The sequence below is a fragment of the Rana temporaria genome, chromosome 10 (genome assembly GCF_905171775.1).
Source record: "Rana temporaria chromosome 10, aRanTem1.1, whole genome shotgun sequence".
NCBI classification, from domain to species: domain Eukaryota; kingdom Metazoa; phylum Chordata; class Amphibia; order Anura; family Ranidae; genus Rana; species Rana temporaria.
Window position 1 is genome coordinate 136,133,986 of NC_053498.1, and position 23,475 is coordinate 136,157,460.

The window sequence follows — 23,475 nt, forward strand, 5'->3', positions numbered from 1 at the left end:
GGCAGCTCGAATTGTAACTAGGCCAGTCATCTTTCAGGGTCACTCGGCATACAGGAACTTTTTTTGGAGTTTTATTTTGCTCGCCCCTTATGCAAAAGGCAAACCACTTTGCTGCCACAATCTGTTACGTGGTTCCAGGGTACGAGGAATCAGTGACACCATGTCCTGTCCCCTCCCCCCTTTTCACTGGCACAACACATGGTAAAATCGGTCACTTGTGGCCCCGACAATTTTTTTTTTCTAATCAGCAAGTCATCATCACAGACTGTCCCTTAGCCACCAATTGGATTCAAATCCGATATCCTGAAAAATGACAGTTGGGGTATAGTTTGAAACTGGTTGGTGGATGGGGTGGGAATATCAAGCGTTCTATAGTGTGTACTTCTCTCGATTAAAAGCATTAAGTGTCATTTCTGTCTGCTGCCTCATTCCTCTGCCATCAGCATGAGTCACTTCTCTGACCAGTTTACCTGACACCAAGAGAAAAAAGGTGACAGGGGAAAAACCTCTAGCTGATTGACAGCCTCAGCTCTGTTGCTGTATAAAGGCGGGTGTGTCCCTTCCCTCTAATCAGCTGTCAGAGCTTTTCTCACTGAGCTCCGCAACGTGTAAAGTCAGCTCTCCGCCCCCTTTCTTCTGAACTCTCAGGGGGGTCGGACACCATTTATTTTTTTGCGCCAGTGCCAATTAGTGTCACCTTCCATCCAGTGCCATCTGCCAATGCCACCTGCCAGTGCCAATACCACCATCCAGTGCCAATTGGTGCCACCTTCCATCCAGTGCCATCTGTCAATGCCACCTGCCAGTGCCAATACCAGTGCCACCATCCAGTGCCAACTTCCATCCAGTGCCACCTACCAGTGCCAACTAAAGCCATCAGTGCCACCTGCCAATGCCAACCAGTGCCATCTGCCAGTGCCAACTATTGCCATCCAGTGCCACCTGCCAGTGCCAATTAGTGCCACCTGCCAGTCAGTGCAAACCAATGCCACTTGCCAGTGCCACCTGCCAGTGCCATGTGCCAATTAGTGCCATCTGCCAATCAGTGCCACCTGCCAATCAGTGCCATCTGCTAGTACCATCTTTCAGTGCCATCCAGTGCAACCTGCCAGTGCAAACCAGTGCCACTTGCCAGTGCCACCTGCCAGTGCCATGTGCCAATTAGTGCCATCTGCCAATCAGTGCAATCTGCCAATCAGTGCCATCTGCTAGTACCATCTTTCAGTGCCATCCAGTGCAACCTGCCAGTGCCAATAAGTGCCACCTGCCAATCCGTGCCTTCTGCTAGTGCCAATTAGTGCCATCCAGTGCCACGAGCCAGTGCCACCAAAAAAAAAAAAAAAAAAAACGGCCTAAAATATCGGCCGCAAACATCGGCATCGTATATCGGCCATCGGCCACCCAGATTTCTAAATATCGTCATCGGCCAGAGAAAAACCCATATCCGTCTACCTCTAGCTAAGACAGCACAAAAACATGCTGGAAAAACTCTACAGAAGAAAATTTTAAAGCTTTAAGACAATTCAACACAGAGTTAGCATTTTAAAAGAACTAAACCCAGAAGACCCGTGTGATGAAGTTCAAACCTCTTTGTGAGGAAGGGGTTAAACTATAAAGAAAAAAAGGACCTGGCCAATCACAGACATCCATTGTCACTTTCATGGACAATCCTCACCAGATGTGATTTCCCACCAGCGAACGGGTCACGTTGAGAGTTAAATGCGGCAGCCCTTATTAATTACCATCCTGGTGCTGCGCAGCGTTTGTGGTTTTCACAGAAAGTTCTTCAAGTGACGGATTAATAAACACATCCACCATACAGGCGCCGCAAGGAGAAGGGATCCAGAAGGCGATATCTGTGTGAAGGCCAAGTGTGGTCCCATTTTAAAAATCGTCCTTTTTTGGGGGCCCGTCACACCAATGACATTCGCTATATAGCGCTTTAGTGTACAGAATTTGTAGAATTATTTTCCCCAGTGTGGAGAAATTCCATTCTGTTTGAACGGACTCTATACCTACATTTAACCCAGTGTTTCTCAATTCCAGTCCTCAGGCCCCCCCAACAGGTCAGGTTTTCAGGATTTCCATTATTTTGCACAGGTGATTTGATCAGTTTCACTGCCTTAGTAATCACCACAGCCTTTTCATCTGAGGGAAATCCTGAAAACCTGACCTGTTGGGGGGGCCTGAGGACTGGAATTGAGAAACACTGATTTAACCACTTAAAGGGGTTGTAAAGACAAAAATATTTTCCTCTTAAATTAAAGTCTGACAGTAGCTGATAAAGTAAAAAGTAATGTTTTGCATTATAACTAGTTTGATACCTGTTGAAATTGAGCTGTTTTATTCACCTCCGTCACTCCTGAATCATTATTCTCACTGACTTCCTGGTTTGCGGTGCGCATTCATTCTTGCTACATCACGGCCTAATGCGAACTACAGTTCCCATTAGGCTTAGCCTCCATGCCTGTGAGGGATAAGAGAGCATCTTCACGCAGGGCTGTAGTCATAGGGAGGGGGTGAGCACATTCTGCTTTCCACCATGAAAAACAGCTCAGGTGCTGGTGGAAAGCAAGAAGAGGAGTGACAGGAAATGGCATTTTCAAACCTGGATTACTGTATTTTGGAGGTCAAAAGGAAAAACGAGGTAATTGATATTTATATGCTCTAGCTTACAGCAATCAATTGATCTAATAAAAAACGAACCTTTAGTGTTCCTTTATTAAGACCCGGACCAAAATGCAGGTAAAGGACCCGGACAGTTTTTGCGATTAAAAAAAAAAAAAAAAAAGCTCCCTCAATGGGTAGTGGGCTTTAGGAGCAGTGTATTCAACGCTCCTAAAGCGCTGCAAAGAAGCTGCTTGCAGGACTTTTTTTTGACGCCCTGCCAGCGCATCGCCTCAGTGTGAAAGCACTCGGGCTTTTACATTGGGATTGCACATGCAGCTTCTTTCAGGCGTTTTTTTTTTTTTTTTTTTTTAACGCCAAGACCCCTTTTACACTGGGGCTTATTTTAGGCTCTATTTTTGTTTATAGCGCAAAAACTAAAAACCGCAGGAGGTGATCAAATACTACCAAAAGAAAGCTCTATTTGTGGGGGAAAAAGGATGCCAATTATGTTTGGGAGCCACGTCGCACGACCGCGCAATTGTCAGTTAAAGCGACGCAGTGCCGAATCGCAAAAAGTGCTCTGGTCTTTGACCAGCAATATGGTCCGGGGTTTAAGGCGGGAGTTCACCCGAAAAACAATTAACATTAGATTGAGGCTCATTTTGTCAAGGGGAATCGGGTGCTTTTTTTTTTAAAATCGAAGCTGTACTTGGTCTTCGAGACTGGGCGTTCCGACAGGCTTCCGACGGTCGCATACATCGCGACACGAGTAGCCAAAAGAAGCCAAACGTCGGCGCGGCTCTATACGGCGCCTGCAACCGATGTTCGGCTACTTTCGGAAAATCGTGACACGATGTATGCGACCGTCGGAAGCCTGTCAATCAAATAGGAACGCCCAGTCCCGCAGCCCATACCCGGAAGCGGCAGAGAAGATCGCTCTCTAAAACGGTAAGTACGGCTTCAATTAAAAAAAAAACACCCGATTCCCCTTAACAAAACGAGCCTCAATCTAAGGTTAAAAATTTAGTTTTTGGGTGAACCTCCACTTTAAGTGGTTAAAGGAGGTGATTTTAGAATGGTTTAAAAAAAATAAAAAATAAAAATCCTAATGACTCCAGCAACTGGTTTAGTAACGGTACCTCATTAAAAAAAAAAAAAAAAAAAAAAGTTCCATGAAACAGGTTTTTAGATCTTGGTTTAGTGATGGTTGGAGGTAAAAAAATGGAAGTTCTGGAGTCCCCACGAGCGGGCGATTTAACTTGTCAGCAAATCACACAAATCGAAGACGTCTGTTCTGCATGGACTTGACCTTTAAATGGTCGGGCTGATTTGTCACACTGAATTAACCAAACATGAAGCTTCAAGTAAAAGCCTAAAATATGTTTCATTAGCGTCAAGTTGTACATTTGTGTGCAATTTATTGGGAGCACCTTTCTGACCCATTAAGCACATGGTGCCAACTTTACACATGTACGATGGCTTTTCCCGGCTTGTAGACAACAATAGGGCCCGAGCGCAACAAATCACACGGCAGAACAGGGCTCAGCATCCTGCGAACACCTTGCCATCCTTCAATACTTCTCCATAAAATAGCAGCAGAGTGGATATGGTGTCAGCGTCACTCCGAGCCGTGAAATATGGCTCCATTAAAAGTACTGCCGTTTTTTTGTGCTGGCGCTTTTCCCAGTTTAACCAGTTAACCGACTCCCACCAGGGAGTTCTGGCGGCGAGAGGACTGCAGGGTGCTAACTTGTGCGATACAGTTTCTTTCAGTGCGATGGCTTCTAAAGAGGGGACCGATTTTGGAAATGCAATTATATTACCCCATGTTGAGCGTGAGTTTGTATTTAAAATACAGGCGTCTGCTGCCATCAAGTGGCCAAACAAGAGAAGTTCTAGGTGCTGGCAGTGTTACATACTGTGGGCCAGATCCACGTAGAATGGCGTAATTTTAAGCAGATGTAGCGTATCGTAGTTACGCTACGCCGCCGCTACTTTTGACAGGCAAGTGCAGTATTCTCAAAGCAAAGTTGCGGCGGCGTAGCGTAAATAGGCCGGCGTAAGCCCGCCTAATTCAAAAATGGAACATGTGGGATGTGGGCGTGTTTTATGATAATTTATTGTGACCCCACGTAAATGACGCTTTTTACGAACGGCTTATGCGCCGTCCGTGAAAGTATCCCAGTGCGCATGCTCCAAATTAACCCGCAAAAAGCCAATGCTTTCGATGTGAACGTAAATGACGCACAGCCCTATTCGCGACTTACGCAAACGACATAATCGATGGAAAATTCTACGCTGGCCCGACGTCCATACTTAAAGCGGGAGTTCACCCATAAAACAATTTTTCCCCTTAGCTTCATGCTCGTTTTGTCTAGGGGAATCGGCTAGTTGTTTTAAAATATGAGCTGTACTTACCGTTTTCGAGATGCATCTTCTCCGCCACTTCCGGGTATGGGTCTTCGGGAGCGGGCGTTGCTTCTTGATTGACAGTCTTCCGAGAGGCTTCCGACGGTCGCATCCATCGCGTCACTAGTAGCCGAAAGAAGCCGAACGTCGGTGCGGCTCTATACTGCGCCTGCGCACCGACGTTCGGCTTCTTTCGGAAAATCGTGACGCAATGGATGCGACCGTCGGAAGCCTCTCGGAAGACTGTCAATCAAGAAGGAACGCCCAGTCCCGCAGCCCATACCCGGAAGCGGCGGAGAGGATGCATCTCGTAAACGGGTAAGTACTGCACATATTTTAAAACAACAAGCCGATTCCCCTAGACAAAACGAGCATCCATCTAAGGGGAAAAAGTGTTATGTACGGGTGAACCCCCACTTTAACATTGGCTGCGCCTCATATAGCAGGGGTAACTTTACGCCGGAAAAAGCCTAATGTAAACGGCATATCTGTACTGCGACGGCCAGACATACGTTCGTGAATTGGCGTATCTAGCTGATTTACATATTTTAGGCGTAAATCAGCGTAAACGCCCCTAGTGGCCAGCATAAATATGCAGTTAAGATACAACGGCGTAGGCGACTTACGCTGGTCGTATCTTAGCAAAATTCTGGCATATCTGATTCTTTGAATCAGGCGCCAAGATACGACGCCTCAGACTCAGAGATACGACGGCGTATCTGGAGATACGACGGCGTATCTGGAGATACGACGGCGTATCTGGAGATACGACGGCGTATCTCCTACGTGGATCTGGCCCTGTGTATATAATACACAGTATGCGATGATCACCCGTTTTGAAAATGCTTGCTGGCTCTTCTAGCGACTAAAGGCCCGCATGTACAAGACGAAAATCGCAAGTGAAGTTTGGTCCGAACGATCTGACGATTTTCGAAACGTTAAACGATCAGCCGATTCCGATTTTTCACCAGACTATAAAGTTTTTGTCGTACGTGAAGTCAACGTCCGATTTTTGTTTGATTAGTAAGTTTTTTGCTCAGAAACGAAAGAATACATACAAAACTATTCAACACATTACGTCACTTCTGACGTCGTATTCTCTCGTATTGTTAGTAACCTCTTCACTTTCGACATGAAAGCTAGCACACAAAAAAAAAAAAAAACGGATCATGTGAACGCGGCTTTAACCACTTAAGACCCAGACCAATATGCAGGTAAAAGACCTGGCCCCTTTTTGCGATTTGGCACTGCGTTGCTTTAACTGACAATTGCGTGGTCGTGCGATGTGGCTCCCAAACAAAATTGGTGTCCTTTTTTTCCTCACAAATAGAGCTTTCTTTTGGTGGTATTTGATCACCTCTGTGGTTTTTATTTTTTGCGCTATAAAACAAAAAAATAGAGCGACAATTTTGAAAAAAAAAAAAAATTAAATAATAATTTTTACTTTTTGCTATAATAAATATCCCCAAAAAAGATATAAAAAAAACAACTTATTTTTTTCCTCAGTTTAGGCCGATACGTATTCTTCTACCTATTTTTGGTAAAAAAAAAAAAATCGCAATAAGCGTTTAACGATTGGTTTGCGCAAAATGTATAGCGTTTACAAAATAGGGGGTAGTTTTCTGGCATTTTTATTAATTTTTTTTTTTATTACTCAGCGATTTTTTTGTTGTGACTGCGACATTATGGCGGACACATCGGACAATTTTGACACATTTTTGGGACCATTGTCATTTTCACAGCAAAAAGTGCTATAAAAATGCACGGATTACTGTGAAAATGACAATTGCAGTTTAGGAGTTAACCACTAGGGGGCGCTGTATGGGATAAGTGTGACCTCATATGTGTTTCTAACTGTAGGGGGCCGGGGCTGGACGTGTGACGTCATTGATCGTCTTTCCCTATATCAGGGAACAGATGGTTAATGACACTGCGACGAACGGGGAAGGTGTGTTTACACAAACCTCTCCTCGTTCTTCAGCTCCTGTGACCGATCGCGGAACACCGGCGGCTATCGGGTCTGCGGGTCGTATGTGCAGGAGGCGCTCCTTAAGTGGTTAATGGCCACAATAGTTTGTGTTTAACTACTTGCTGCCCACGCTATAGCCGAAAAATGGCTACAGTGCGGGCCTTAATTGCCGGGAGGACAATCGAGTATGGGGTTGAAGAAATTCAATTTAAATGTGGAGTTCCACCCTTCAATGAAACTTCCGCTTTTCTGAGCCCTCTCCCCCCCTCGGTGTCACATATGGCACTTTTTAGGTGGGAGCAGATACCTGTGTAATGCAGGTATTTGCTCCCACTTCCGGGCATAGATAGCCACAGTATCCGCGGATATCTATGCCATGTCCGCCCCTCCCCACCGCTGTCTTCTGTGAGACACACAGGTCCCAGAAGACAGCAGGGACCATTCAGATTGCGCATCATGACTCGCGCATGCGCAGTAGGGAACCAGGAAACCACTTCCCGACTCCCTTACCGAAGATGGCGGCGGCAGCACCCGAGAGCCGAGGGATAGATCGGCTTTGGGTGCCGACATCGCAGGCACCCTGGACAGGGAAGTGTCCATATATAAAAAGTCAGTAGCTGCAGTATTTGTAGCTGCCGACTTTAAAAATAAATATTCGGCGGAACTCCGCTTTTAATATCAGAAAAAGTCCCTTCTATTGCTCTAAGCCTTCTCCAAATCTCTGTAAAATAAATTGACAGGTACCCATCTCCACTTCCAGAAGACCTGGCTGCAGATCGCCCCCCTCCCCCTCCACCTTCTCTCGCCGTCAGGCCATTCAGAAAGTGCAGCGCGCTCCACACATGCACAGTAGGGAACCAGTTTCCCCTACAGGCAATGGTCGGCAGCAGCACCCAAGAGCCAATGGAAACATTGGCTGGGGTGCCGACATCTCTGGTATCCAGGACAGGCACTTTTATCCCTATTACAAGGATTGGAAGCATCCCTTGTAATAGGAATGGTGCGGGACAGACAGGTCCTCTTTATGGAGAGATGAGCGCCTCCATTCTGTGGGATCCGCTTGCTCAGCAGATGGCTTCCCTGATCCCCACTAATTAGGTGGATGACGGGTCCGTCCCGCTCTCCCCAATGGGGAGATTTGATGAAAACGAACCTCCTGTCCGTTTTCATCCGATCATATCCAATCTGCCAGGCGGATGGAAAATAGGACCTTCGTTTGTCTTGATTTTGCAGACAGGATCGGATAACGGCGGGTGTCAGCGGACATATGACCGTTGACATCCGCTGCTCTATAGGGGAGACTGCAATGTCCCATCAGGTCCACCTGAAAAACTGACAGGCGAACCTGATTGGACAGCCCTTGTGAAAGGGGGAATAAGGCTGTGCCTGAAAATAGAGAGCAACTGAGCATGTGCAGTGCGAGACCATTACTGGGTTCTAAACAGTATAGACCAGGGGTGGTCAACCAGTGGCCAGGGGGCCACATGTGGCCCGCGGAGCCCTCTGATGTGGCCAGCGACCTCCTGCTCTGGTAGGGCAGGTTGGCAAGCAAAGATCACAGGTTGCCGACCACAGCATCAGTGTTGTGATGTGAAGCTGGTGGTAAAGGAAGAAAGCGGCTACGGAGCAGAGCCCAATAAGCCGATGCTTCCTCTACAGCGCCTGCTTTTGCCACAGACTGAGTCTATGGCAAAGTTCAGCTAACCCCCAGGATAGACACAGCTGCACTCGCGGTATGGGTAAACCGCAGCACATCAGTGTGAAAGCAGTCTTAGGCCCTTTTCACGCGATCAGCCCGACAGATGTCCGTTTACGCCTGCCTACTTCCAATCTGAAAAACATTTGTCCCCTTCTATCTGGGCAGATTAGAGGGCCTATAGAGTAGCCGTGACCTGTCATCCGTCCGCTCTGCTCATTGTGGCCCGCGACTGGTTACCAAGTTGCATAAGTGGCCCTCGCTCTTCAAAGGGTTGGGCACCCCTGGTATAGATATTTCTAATGCATTACATAGCTATATCTGCAAAAGGGACCAACTTGAAGTCATCTAGTAGGACTTCATTTTCTGACTAATTTTCCACGTTAAACACACATGTGCCAACTACTAATCGTGACTTATAGTTTAGTAAGCCAAGCCTGCGAAGCTGAGAAGTCAAGCAGAACATGGTTCTCCCAACAATGAAGGTTTTAGTGTATTCTGGAAGCAACACATTTAAAAATGCAACTAAAAACGTACCCCCCCCCCCCCCAATTTTGGATAGAGTAAGGGGGGGGGGGGTTGGGTTTTGTCATCCATGTCCTATTGCAGAGATTTCCCTCCAAAAGTGAGGGAATCCCCGAGGTGTCAGCACAAGAGACTCAACTCACCAGCAACCAAATAAAACATAACACTAGTTTTAGGATGCGTGTCTTTAGGTATATGACGTGGAAAATAAAACCCAATAAATATAGGTTGGTATTTTTTTTATAAAAGCTATTTGGCATTGGCTTTCGACTTTATTCTGTAGACCCTTAAATAAATCAAATCTACCAAAAACCGTCTCCACCCATGTGGAGGATGTAGACCGTATATACTACTCGAGTATAAGCCGACCCGAATATAAGCCGAGGCACCTAATTTTACAAAAAAAATAAAAAACTGGGAAAACTTACTGGGCCGGATTCAGATAGAATGCTCGATCTATGTGCCGGCGTAACGTATATCAGATATGTTACGCCGCTGTAAATTTGGGCGCAAGTTCCGTATTCAGAAAGAACTTGCGCCCAAGTTACGGCGGCGTAACGTATGTGGGCCGGTGTAAGCCCGCCTAATTCAAATGGGGATGTTGTGGGCGTGTTTTATTTAAATTCCACTTGACCCAGCGTATTTTACGTTTTACGTATTTTACGTTTCATGCTCGAAATTACGCCGCAAAGCGTCATTGGTTTCGGCGTGAACGTAACTTATATACAAACAACGGAACACAAACTCCTGCGCACGGGTGGGATGTTCAACACTCGGTCAATAGTCTGCATGCAGATTTCCTCAAAAGTAGTGGTAACACAAGCCTTGCTGCCCTTCATGGATGGGGAAATCCTGGCAGAAAACACAAAGGGAGAAAGAAAGGGGCACCAGCCTCGTGTACTACCATTTGACAATTTATTGAATAAAAAATGATATTAAAAACTACTCGCAAACAAATGGTGATAAAAGGCTTGTCACAAACGATGAAATAAAATACCCCTCGAACACACTCCGGAATGTAGGGGGGGGGGGTTTCGAGGTACGTCACTGCTGGCTTACGCGTTTTGAGGCGTCAAGGGCCTCTGAGGAAGAGGCCCTTGACGCCTCGAAACGCGTAAGCCAGCAGTGACGTACCTCGAAACCCCCCCCCCCCCCCCCTACATTCCGGAGTGTGTTCGAGGGGTATTTTATTTCATCGTTTGTGACAAGCCTTTTATCACCATTTGTTTGCGAGTAGTTTTTAATATCATTTTTTATTCAATAAATTGTCAAATGGTAGTACACGAGGCTGGTGCCCCTTTCTTTCTCCCTTTGTGAACGTAACTTACACAAAGCCCTATTCGCGAACGACTTACGCAAACAACGTAACATTTTCAAAACTCAGCGCGGGAACGACGTCCATACTTAACATTAGCTACGCCTCATATAGCAGGGGTAACTATACGCCGAAAAAAGCCTAACGTAAACGACGTAAAAAATGCGCCGGGCGGACGTACGTTTCTGAATCGGCGTAACTACCTAATTTGCATATTCCTTGCGGCAATATACGGAAGCGCCACCTATCGGCCAGCGTAAATATGCAGCCTAAGATACGACGATGTAAGACACTTACACCAGTCGGATCTTAGGGAAATCAATGCGTAACCGATTCTCGGAATCAGGCGCATAGATACGACCGACCACACTCAGAGATACGACGGCGTATCAGGAGATACGCTGTCGTATCTCCTATCTGAATCTGGGTCACTGACTTGAGTATAAGCCTAGGGTGTCCATCTGCATGCCTCACTGTGCCCATGCCTAGACTAAATGTTTAACATTGGCGGTTTTGAAAAAAAAAAAATAAATAAATAAATAAAAAATCGGTGCTCCCCAGACGTAAGTCCCCTAGACCAGTGGTCCCCAACCTTTTTGGCACCGGGGACCGGCATTGTGGATGAAAATTGTGCCAAGGCCCGATGATGCGGGCCGACGATGCGGTTTTTCGCGGCCAATATGGCACTTCAATTATCACAACACCATGGTTAATCAGGATGATTGAAGCACATTATTTTTATATTATTATATTGTAATATAAAATTAAATAGTTAAACTCACCATAATGCAGAATATGCCACCAGATGCAGATTGCCAGCCACATGCCACCAGATGCAGATTGCCAGCCACATGCCACCAGATGCAGATTGCCAGCCACATGCCACCAGATGCAGATTGCCAGCCACATGCCACCAGATGCAGAGTGCCAGCCACATGCCACCAGATGCAGAGTGCCAGCCACATGCCACCAGATGCAGAGTGCCAGCCACATGCCACCAGATGCAGAGTGCCAGCCACATGCCACCAGATGCAGAGTGCCAGCCACATGCCACCAGATGCAGATTGCTAGCCACATGCCACCAGATGCAGAGTGCCAGCCACATGCCACCAGATGCAGAGTGCCAGCCACATGCCACCAGATGCAGAGTGCCAGCCACATGCGGTGAATGGCGGTGATCTCTCTGCTCGCCCGCCACCACCGCACCTCAGATAGCGCAGGCTTCAAGGCCCACCAGCAAACAGGCTGCGGCCCGGTAGTGGGCCGCGGACCGGGGGTTGGAGACCACTGCCCTAGACAACAACCTTTGCACACTTGTAGAGGAGAAATGGGGCTACATATGTGCCAAGTTCCAGGTCCAGGGGACCTACGACCGGCCAGTTCCGGGTCCCCAAAATCACCAGAGAAATTACCATTTAACATGGGAGTCTATGGAAGGGGTGCCCGACTTTGAAGAACCTGTGCTCCCCGGCCAACAAACTTTGCACACTTGTAGAGGAAGAGTGGGGCTACATGTGTACGGCCGGCCGGTACCGTGTCCCCAAAATCCGGGAGATCAGGCGCAAAAAGGTGACTCGAGTATAAGCCGAGGGGGGGCATTATCAGCACAAAAAACTGAAAAACTTGGCTTATACTCGAGTATATACGGTACCCCTTGAAGACTTGCAGCAGCAAAAAAAAAAAAAAAGCAGTGACCTAATTTAATGTCGTGTGTGTTGTCTTAATAACCTCTGCCTTTCTGAAATGGTAAGCAGTAAATATTGTCGGCCGCATTTAGAGAAAGAGTGGAAATTGGAAAAGAAGATGTATTTAGAGTAGAAACGCCCATTCAATCTTCCAGCTCGGAGCGGGGTCCCCAGGGCCCAGTCCATGAGGCTTCTGCACTGCATATCTATATCATCCCCCTATACGTGATTGATGCAATATAAACACAGGCTTGCTGAACTACTTAGCCCGTGCATTAGGCACGCTCTGATGACATGGAAATCTGGTCTCTAAAAGCAATTTAAACGTAATTCCATTTTTTCCTATTTATCTCGCCTAAAGTGTCTCAGACATCCAACTGCACACATCGGGCCCCCCCCCAGAAGCTGCACATAGACTGGGGCATCTTGATGTGGAACCTGAACCGGGAGGATGGCGCGTGTTACACCTCTACTTTCCTTACTTCATTCATTCATTGGACTTGTACCAGTCCTGTGACACCCGCCGCATTGCTCTAGGGGCTCATTCACACCAGCGGCTGGAGGGCGGCAAAAATCACACGGTTAAAGTTTTATTAACCCTTTCACGACCAAGCCTTTGTTGCTTACAAGTTAAAACCCATGGGCCAGATTCACGTAGAATCGCGGCGGCGGCGGAACTTATCCTAGATAAGTTACACCGCCGCAATTTTTCATCGCAAGTGCCTGATTCACCAAGCACTTGCGATTAAAAACCTACGCCCGCGGCCTCCGGCGCAAGGCGGGCCAATTCAAATGGGCGTGTGCCATTTAAATTTGGCGCGCGCCGGACCTACTGCGCATGCTCCGTTTCCTAACTCCCGCCGTGCTTTTCGCGCCGTGACGTCATTTTTTTGAACGGCGACGCACGTAGCGTACTTCCGTATTCCCCGGACGGCTTACGCAAACGACGTTGATTTTTAAATTTCAACGCGGGTACCGACGGCCATACTTTAGACAGCAATGACTAAAGTTAAGGCACCAAAAAAAAAAGTATAACTTAGCGACGGCAAACTAGACTAGCGGCGACGTAGCGAACGCGAAAAACCGTTGTGGATCGGCTGTAACTCCTAATTTGCATACACGCTGGTTTACGACGCAAACTCCCCCCAGCGGCGGCCGCGGTACTGCATCCTAAGATCCGACAGTGTAAAACTATTACACCTGTCGGATCTTAGGGATATCTATGCGTAACTGATTCTATGAATCAGTCGCATAGATAGAAACAGAGATACAACGGCGTATCAGGAAAAACGCCTTCGTATCCCTTTTGTGAATCTGGCCCCATTTTTTTTTTTTTTTTTTTTTTTTTTTTTATCAAAAAATATCACTTAGAACCCTCAAAACATATATTTTTTTTAAACAGAATCTAGATAATAAAATGGCTATTGTTGCAATATTTTATGTCATACAGTATTTGTGCAGCGGTCTTTCAAACGCAACCTTAAAAAATAAAATAAAAGACACTTTTAAGAATAAAAAAAAAAAAAAAAACCTGTACGTCCTCTGCTTGACGTGGGTCGGGGGTCCGATCGGGACCCCCCCCCCGTACATGCGGCGGTCGGTAAGCCTCGGGGAGCGATCCGGGACGACGGCGCGGCTATTCGTTTATAGCCGCCCCGTCGCGATCGCTCCCCGGAGCTGAAGAACGGGGAGAACCGTATGTAAACACGGCTTCCCCGTGCTTCACTGTGACGGCGTATCGATCAAGTGATCCCTTTTATAGGGAGACTCGATCGATGACGTCAGTCCTACAGCCACACCCCCCTACAGTTGTAAACACACACTAGGTGAACCCTAACTCCTACAGCGCCCCCTGTGTTTAACTCCCAAACTGCAACTGTCATTTTCACAATAAACAATGCAATTTAAATGCATTTTTTGCTGTGAAAATGACAATGGTCCCAAAAATGTGTCAAAATTGTCCGCCATAATGTCGCAGTCACGAAAAAAAAAAAATCGCTGATCGCCGCCATTAGTAGTAAAAAAAAAAAATGCAACAAAACTATCCCCTATTTTGTAAACGCTATAAATTTTGCGCAAACCAACCGATAAACGATTATTGGGATTTTTTTTACCAAAAATAGGTAGAAGAATACGTATCGGCCTAAACTGAGGAAAAAAAAAACATTTATATATGTTTTTGGGGGATATTTATTATAGCAAAAATTAAAAAATATTGAATTTTTTTCAAAATTGTCGCTCTATTTTTGTTTATAGCGCAAAAAATAAAAACCGCAGAGGTGATCAAATACCACCAAAAGAAAGCTCTATTTGTGGGGAAAAAAGGACGCCAATTTTGTTTGGGAGCCACGTCGCACGACCGCGCAATTGTCTGTTAAAGCGACGCAGTCCCGAACTGTAAAAACCCCTTGGGTCTTTAGGCAGCATATTGGTCCGGGGCTTAAGTGGTTAATTTTCTGCCGTATGGTCGCGCCGCCGGCGCGTTCGTGACCTGGTCACGAGCTCCGCGACCGTGCCCGCAGGACCTTCGGACTCAATGCCCGTCGGTGTCCCGAGATCGGGTCACGGAACTGAAGAACGAGGAGAGGGTCAGTGTAAACGCAACTAATCTCCGTTCTTCCTAGTGACATGTCACTGATCGTCTGTTCCCTGTCATCGGGAACAAGTGACATGTCACTCGTAGCCACGCCCCCTAACAGTTAGAATCACTCCCTAGGACACACTTAACCTCTTCAGCGCCAATACAGGTTAACCCCTTCACTGCCAGTGTCATTTTTACAGTAAACAGTGCATTTTTATAGCGCCGATCGCTGTAAAAATGACAATGGTCACAAAATGGTGTCCGATGTGTCCGCCATAATGTTGCAGTCACGATTAAAAAAAAACGCTGATCACCGCCATTACTAGTAAAAAAATTAATTATCAATAAAAATGTCAAACTATCCCCTACTTTTGCGCAAACCAATCAATAAACGCTTATTGCTATTTTTTTACCAAAAATATGTATTAGAATACGTATCGGCCTAAACTGAGGAAAAAAATGTTTTATATATTTTTGGGGGATATCATAGCAAAAAGTTAAATATTGATTTTTTTCAAAATTATCATAGGATGCAGATTTCAATGGGCAGGGGCGCTTTAAGAGCGGTGTATTCATCGCTCCTACAGCGCCTCAAAGATGCGCCTGCAGGACTTTGAGTGTCCTGCCAGCGCACCGCTTCAGTGTGAAAGCCCTCTGGCTTTCAAACTGGAGTGAAAGGAATCGCTCTCTCAGGGCGCTTTGCAGGCGCTATTTTTAGCATCATAGCACCTGCAAAGCGCCTCAGTGTGAAAGTAGCCTAAAGTCCATGTGTGTAAAGGCAGGCGTCCCAATACTTTTGGCAATATAGTGTATATCAAGGGACTAGAAGTAGTGTCATGGTGTTGCACCACAGTGACAAATAAGAGCTATTTTTAGCTGGACTCCTGAGAGTACTATAGATGGCATGCCCCCAGAATCCGCTGGGACAGTTGGCATGGACTGCCCGTGTTTGCTCAGGTGAATGTTTGACAAGCTACTCGTTGGTGCCAAGTCCTCTCTGGAGTGTGCGGCTGGGTGGGGTGGAGTGGGATCCCCTGAGGAAATGTAAACACAGTATGGAGCTGGCACTGGGATAAAAGGGAGAGATGCTTGAAGGTTGTGGGAACGCCTTGCCCAAAAGAAGAAAGCTGTTTTTGTGTATAAAACGAATGCAGATTAAAAAGATATGTTTTTTTTTTTTTGGGGGGGGGGGGGGGGGGGGGGGAGGACATTACGTACCGTATTTATCGGCGTATATCGCGCACTATTTTCCCCTTAAAATAAGGGGAAAATCGTGGGTGCGCGATATACGCCGATAGCCGCTTCCCGCGCTCAGTTTGAAATCCTGCGCCGACATATACCGAGTGCAGTACACTCGGGTACATTCGGCTAGCCTCGGCTTCGCTCGTGCCCACGCATAAACGTCACAGAGCGTGAGCGAAGCCGAGCCTTGCCGAATGTACCCGAGTGTACTGCACTCGTTATATGTCGGCGGAGGCGTTCGAACTGAGCGCGGGAAGCGGGGACTCGACTTGAGGCGCGCGCTGGAGAAGCCGGAAGGACACCATCGAGGCCGCAGACGGACGCTGGACCGGACGATGGACGCTGGGAAGACACCAAAACTGTAAGTAATAAAATCATATAACTTTTTTTTTTACAGGAATTTCGGGGGCAACTTTAGGGGTGCGCGGTATACGCGGGAGCGCGTTATACCGCGATAAATACGGTACTATTGATCCGATATGTCACTTGTGCTGCTTCTAGAAGCCTTAAAATCTTCATCATCCCACCCCCTACCATAATAAGCATGCGCTCGTCACATTCGATGCCTTCGACGACATCTTGCTTCACCCTACCTATGCCTTGGAATGTAACACGCATGCGTCAAAGTCATTTCGAGCATGCGCAGGTTTCCATGGAGAGGTAAGTATACACACGCTCGGGTTTCTTGGCAAGAAAACACTGCCACGAATCACGACGAGAAAATAGAGAGCAGGTTCTCTATTTTTCTCAAATACTGCAGCTGCTGACTTAACCCCTTAACGCCCACCGCACAACTATTTACGTCCGCACAATGGCACAGACAGGCAAAAGGACGTATATATAAGTCCTTGCCTTTCCGCGGGTTGGGGGTCCGATCGGAACCCCCCCCCCCCGCGCTGCGGGCGGATTCCCTCAGGGAGCGATCCGGGACGTTGGCACGATCGCTCCCCGGAGCTGAAGAACGGGGAGAGCCGTATGTAAACACGGCTTTCCCCTGCTTCACTGTGGTGGCGCATCGATCGTGTCATCCCCTTTATAGGGGAGACACAATCGATGATGTCAGACCTACAGCCACACCCCCCTACAGTTGTAAACACACACTAGGTGAAACATAACTCCTTCAGCGCCCCCAGTGGTTAACTCCCAAACTGCAACTGTCATTTTCACAATAAACAATGCAATTTAAATGCATTTTTTGCTGTGAAAATGACAATGGTCCCAAAAATGTGTCAAAATTGGCTGAAGTGTCCGCCATAATGTCGCAGTCACGAAAAAAAATCGCTGATCGCCGCCATTAGTAGTAAAAAAAAATAATTAATAAAAATGCAATAAAAATATCCCCTATTTTGTAAACGCTATAAATTTTGCGCAAACCAAATCGATAAACGCTTATTGCGATTTTTTTTACCAAAAATAGGTAGAAGAATACGTATCGGCCTAAACTGAGGAAAAAAATACATTTTATATGTTTTTGGGGGATATTTATTACAGCAAAAAATATTACATTTTTTTCAAAATTGTCGCTCTATTTTTGTTTATAGCGCAAAAAATAAAAAAACAGCAGAGGTGATCAAATACCACCAAAAGAAAGCTCTATTTGTGGGGAAAAAAGGACGTCAATTTTGTTTGGGAGCCACGTCGCACAAGCGCGCAATTGTCTGTTAAAGCGACGCAGTCCCGAACTGTAAAAACCCCTTGGGGTCCGGGGCTTAAGTGGTTCATTTTCTGCCGTATGGTCGCGCCGCCGGCGCGTTCGCGACCTGGTCACGAGCTCCGCGACCGTGCCCGCAGGACCTTCGGACTCAATGCCCGTCGGTGTCCCGAGATCGGGTCACGGAACTGAAGAACGAGGAGAGGGTCAGTGTAAACGCAACTAATCTCCGTTCTTCCTAGTGACATGTCACTGATCGTCTGTTCGACGCAGTGCCGAATTGTAAAAACGCCTTTGGGCATTTAGCAGCATATTGGTCCGGGCCTTAAGTGGTTAATATTAGGACACTTACCTGTCCTGGAGTACAGCGCCGTCCGCAGCAGAGGATGAGCAATCGCTCGTCACTCTGCTGCCCCGCCATCCTCGGTGAGGGAACCAGGAAGTGAAGCGCTCCGGCTTCACTGCCCGGTTCCCTACGGCGCATGCGCGAGCCGCGATACGCCTGCCGATTGGCTCCCGCTGTGTACTGGGAGTCGAAAGTTCCAGGAAACCCCCGGGGGGGGGGGGGGGGTGACGTCATGCCCGCAGTCTGCCCAAGACTGTGTGGCCGGAAGTGGGTATCTGCACCCCTCTCCCCCCTGAAAGGTGTCAAAATGTGACACCGGAGGGGGGGGGGGGGTTCCGATCAGCGGGAGTTCCACTTTAGGGTGGAGCTCCGCTTTAAGTCTGTATTTATGGGGCTCTGTTCATGCAAGACTGATAGCCATTCATATGTTTTTTGTGTAGGAAAAACAACCAACCTGATGATTGGTTGAGTTGTGCCAATAAACTCGGATTGTAATATACCGGATTGTAGGTTTATTCTTTTGATGATACACCCCACACTTTTTTGATGTCTTGAGGGACAGACGTGGATTATCTGTTGGATTCTGGAGATAGCAGCTCTGGGGTTTCCACACTCATCCTTGCTTCACTACTCATTTATTAAGATGGATCAAACATGCAAGTCCGAGAACTCATTACCCAGGCTGTGGGCTTGTTCCAGGACTACGTTGTGAAGCTAGGATGGAAATGACAGTTCTCTACATGGCACCTCCAAAAGCAATCCAGCAAGGGCAGACTTTGGACCCCTGAGTGTTTTTCAGCTTGTAAAACGCTCAGCTCTGAAGCTCCAAAAAACGCCCAACAAAGTAAAATCCCATTCATTTCAATGGCCCCTGTTCACATATGAGCGTTCTATCGCCTAAAGCAAAAATATAAGCTGCTTTTTGGCGAGATTACAAGCGTTTTTCGGCCCCATAGACTTGAATAGAAAGGCCCTAAAAGCGCCAGTAAAGCGAAAGGCTCTGTTAACATATACAATAACATTTGTGAATTTTGAACCGCATCCAATTTGCATGACATGTGAACCAGCAGCCCTTTCTATGGAGACAATTCACATATATGCGGTGCAGAGGCAGTGCAAATTTGCTTCAAATTTAAAAAGAAGTCCTGTGTGTTGTCTGAGCACATTGCCTTCTGTGGTACCCTCCCACCTCATACCAGGCCCTTTCAGGTAGGCTATGGATTTTGAGGGGAACCCCCACACCTATTTTTTTAAATTTGGGTTCCCCTAAAACCCATACCAGACCCTTATCTAAGCATGCAGCCAGGAAAGAGGGGGGTGGAGAGAGGACCCCCTTTCCCCTCCCGCACCAAACCAGGCCTCATGCTCTCAACATGGAAAATAACTTAAAGGGCCTGGTATGGATGCAGCATACTGAGCCCCTCTTTCTTTCTCTCCCCTAAACCCCCACCCCGTCCCCCCGCAGCCCATTCTCAAAGCGCAGTGCAATTCACGCATGCACAGAAGGAAACCGGCTGTGTGTGGGGTCGCTTCTCAGCCAAGAGAGTGGGACCACTCACAATTTTACCCAAGAACTCTGCCATGAATAAAGAATGGTACAAAAACATCCTCCGAGAGCAACTTCTCCCAACCATCCTATAACAGTTTGGTGATGAACAATACCTTTTCCAGCATGATGGAGCACCTTGTCATATGGCAAAAGAAATTACTAAGTGGCTAGAAGAACAAAACAATGACATTTTGCGTCCATGGCCAGAAAACTCCTCGGACCTTAATCCCATTGAGAACTTGTGGTCAATCCTCAAGAAGTGGGTGTTAAAATAAAAAAATAAAAAAACAAAACACAAACTCCAAGCATTGATTATGCAAGAATGGGCGGCCATCAGTCAGGATGTGGCCCAGAATATGATTGACAGCATGCCAGGGTGAATCGCAGAGGCCTTGAAAAAGAAGGGTCCATACTGCAAATATTGATATTTTGCATAAACTTCATGTAATTGTCAATAAAAGCCTTTGACACTTATGAAATACTTGCAAGTATACTTCAGTATACCATAGTAACATCTGACAAAAAGGGATCTAAAAACACTGAAGCAGCAGACTTTGTTGAAAATGAATGTTTGATATTCTCAAAACTTTTGGCCACAGCTCTACATATAATAAAAAAAAATCGCACCTGCAAAAAAAAAAAAAAAAAAAGGAGGTACATGCACCTTTTTTTGTTGCCGCACTGGAATTGGATCGCAAAAGGTGTTCACACACACACACACACATTCGATTCAGCCAATCACACTGCGTTTTGCGAACAATTTTCAGAATGCCGTTAACTTAACCTTGACACCCGCAGTGGTTCGCATGGATGAAGTGCAATTGTGTTGCGATGCGGTGCCAGAAACGCACAGGAACCAATGGGAATCCCGCACTGCATCAGTGTGAACTGGGACTCAAAGTAGTACAATTATGAACAGACCTTTGTACCAAAATTCTTAAAGCATTTGAATGTCATTCAAAAAGTAGTTCAAGATTTAATTTGCTTTTTTTTTCTTTTTTTTTCGCTTTTAACATAACATTTTGGAATGAATGGAGGAAATTTGAACATTCAAGAACAAATTTCCATTGTGCTCCTTCAAGATTTGTCTTGTCACCTTGTCACTAATGATTAGAAAAATAAACACGTGTTCTTACAATGAAAAAAGTTGAACGAAATTCTACTGGTGTATGACCAGCTTCAGGCTTTGATCTTTTATCATACACTCTATCCACTAACAAAGCTTTTCAGAAGGATCAGATAGGAAGGTCAATGCACTCCTACAAACAGGTGGGTGTAAACAGACTTGAGTCCATTTATACCCGCCTACCTCCATGTCCAATCCGGTCCACAAAAAAAAAAAAAAGTCCCATTCCATTCAGGTGGATCAGATCAGAGGACAGCGGACTGTAAGCAGACAGCCATGTCCGTTTACTCCCAGTCACCCATACAGCAGTGCAGGCTCCGTCTGTGTCTGTATACTCCCAGTCACCCATACAACAGTGCAGGCTCCGTCTGTGTCTGTATACTCCCAGTCACCCATACAACAGTGCAGGCTCCGTCTGTGTCTGTATACTCCCAGTCACCCATACAGCAGTGCAGGCTCCATCTGTGTCTGTATACTCCCAGTCACCCATACAGCAGTGCAGGCTCTGTCTGTGTCTGTATACTCCCAGTCACCCATACAACAGTGCAGGCTCCGTCTGTTTACTCCCAGTCACCCATACAGCAGTGCAGGCTCCATCTGTGTCTGTATACTCCCAGTCACCCATACAGCAGTGCAGGCTCCGTCTGTATCTGTATACTCCCAGTCACCCATACAGCAGTGCAGGCTCCGTCTGTGTCTGTATACTCCCAGTCACCCATACAGCAGTGCAGGCTCCATCTGTATCTGTATACTCCCAGTCACCCATACAGCAGTGCAGGCTCCGTCTGTGTCTGTTTACTCCCAGTCACCCATACAGCAGTGCAGGCTCCATCTGTGTCTGTATACTCCCAGTCACCCATACAGCAGTGCAGGCTCCGTCTGTGTCTGTTTACTCCCAGTCACCCATACAGCAGTGCAGGCTCCGTCTGTTTACTCCCAGTCACCCATACAGCAGTGCAGGCTCCGTCTGTGTCTGTTTACTCCCAGTCACCCATACAGCAGTGCAGGCTCCGTCTGTGTCTGTTTACTCCCAGTCACCCATACAGCAGTGCAGGCTCCGTCTGTTTACTCCCAGTCACCCATACAGCAGTGCAGGCTCCGTCTGTGTCTGTATACTCCCAGTCACCCATACAGCAGTGCAGGCTCCATCTGTATCTGTATACTCCCAGTCACCCATACAGCACTGCAGGCTCCGTCTGTTTACTCCCAGTCACCCATACAGCAGTGCAGGCTCCGTCTGTGTCTGTTTACTCCCAGTCACCCATACAGCAGTGCAGGCTCCGTCTGTGTCTGTTTACTCCCAGTCACCCATACAGCAGTGCAGGCTCCGTCTGTTTACTCCCAGTCACCCATACAGCAGTGCAGGCTCCGTCTGTGTCTGTTTACTCCCAGTCACCCATACAGCAGTGCAGGCTCCGTCTGTTTACTCCCAGTCACCCATACAGCAGTGCAGGCTCCATCTGTGTCTGTATACTCCCAGTTACCCATACAGCAGTGCAGGCTCCGTCTGTGTCTGTATACTCCCAGTTACCCATACAGCAGTGCAGGCTCCGTCTGTGTCTGTATACTCCCAGTCACCCATACAGCAGTGCAGGCTCCGTCTGTATACTCCCAGTCACCCATACAGCAGTGCAGGCTCCATCTGTATCTGTATACTCCCAGTCACCCATACAGCAGTGCAGGCTCCGTCTGTGTCTGTTTACTCCCAGTCACCCATACAGCAGTGCAGGCTCCGTCTGTTTACTCCCAGTCACCCATACAGCAGTGCAGGCTCCGTCTGTGTCTGTTTACTCCCAGTCACCCATACAGAAGTGCAGGCTCCATCTGTGTCTGTATACTCCCAGTTACCCATACAGCAGTGCAGGCTCTGTCTGTGTCTGCTCACAGATACCAAGCGGTCACGGACCCGTCATCCGCCCACTCCGCTCTGATCGGCAGGGGAACTATGAGCTGATCACAACAGAATCCGCTCCGTCTGAAAGGGGCCTTAAGCCTCATACACACGATCGGATTTCCATCGGACAAAGCTGTGAAATTTTGTCCGAAGGGCGTTGGCCGTGAACTTGTTCTGCATACAAACGGCAAAACGTTGTCAGCCAACAAATACGAAACTACAAGGTTTTTAAGCTCTTTGGCGCCACCCTTTGGGCAAAGTCTGCTAATGTTGTGCCATGGTTAGCATGTATGTTAAAATCCGATCGTGTGTATGAGGCTTAAGGCTGGCCAGTTCCTTTAGATTTACCAAAACCATATAAAAATTAGGTCACACCTAAGCACTTTCCATTTGTATGCAGTCATGCAGATTCTTGTACTAGATAGTTGAAGGTACAGCTAAAAAAAAAAAAAAAAAATTTAATAAGAAATTTGCATAATGCATACAAGGAACACAATACGAAAGCTCTATCTATACCACAAAGAAAACGGTTGGAAAAATAAAATTATTTTACGGTTATGCTGAAAAATGGACAGGAAGTTGCCTGGGACTCACCAATTGCTCTCGGGGAACCCGGGTCTCGTTATTCAGGGAGGGACCACTCTAAAAAAAGGAAGGAGGAGAGAAATTAGTCCCTAGACATATAATCAGATTGGTAAATGTCCCAGAAGATTGCTCTAATGCAGCTGGAAGACCCAGAAATATGGAGAATAGGCTTCTAGTATATGTGAAGTCTGGAGTAGTGGGCGTTCCTAGGCAGGCTGCATATGCATACTGACCACCTTGCTAAGGCCTACATGTGATGCCGAGTAAGGATGAGCTCCGGCACGTTGGCAAC

General features: G+C 46.9%; 1 protein-coding gene across 1 annotated transcript in view; it reads right to left on the bottom strand.

The window, feature by feature from the left end:
• PEX14 (peroxisomal biogenesis factor 14) overlaps window positions 1–23,475 on the bottom strand; it is a 197,803-nt gene that overhangs the window by 162,611 nt on the left and 11,717 nt on the right. Inside the window, exon 2 of the mRNA XM_040326349.1 lies at window positions 23,193–23,240. Within this exon, the coding sequence (XP_040182283.1) occupies window positions 23,193–23,240 (48 nt within the window). The remainder of the gene's footprint in view (window positions 1–23,192; window positions 23,241–23,475) is intronic.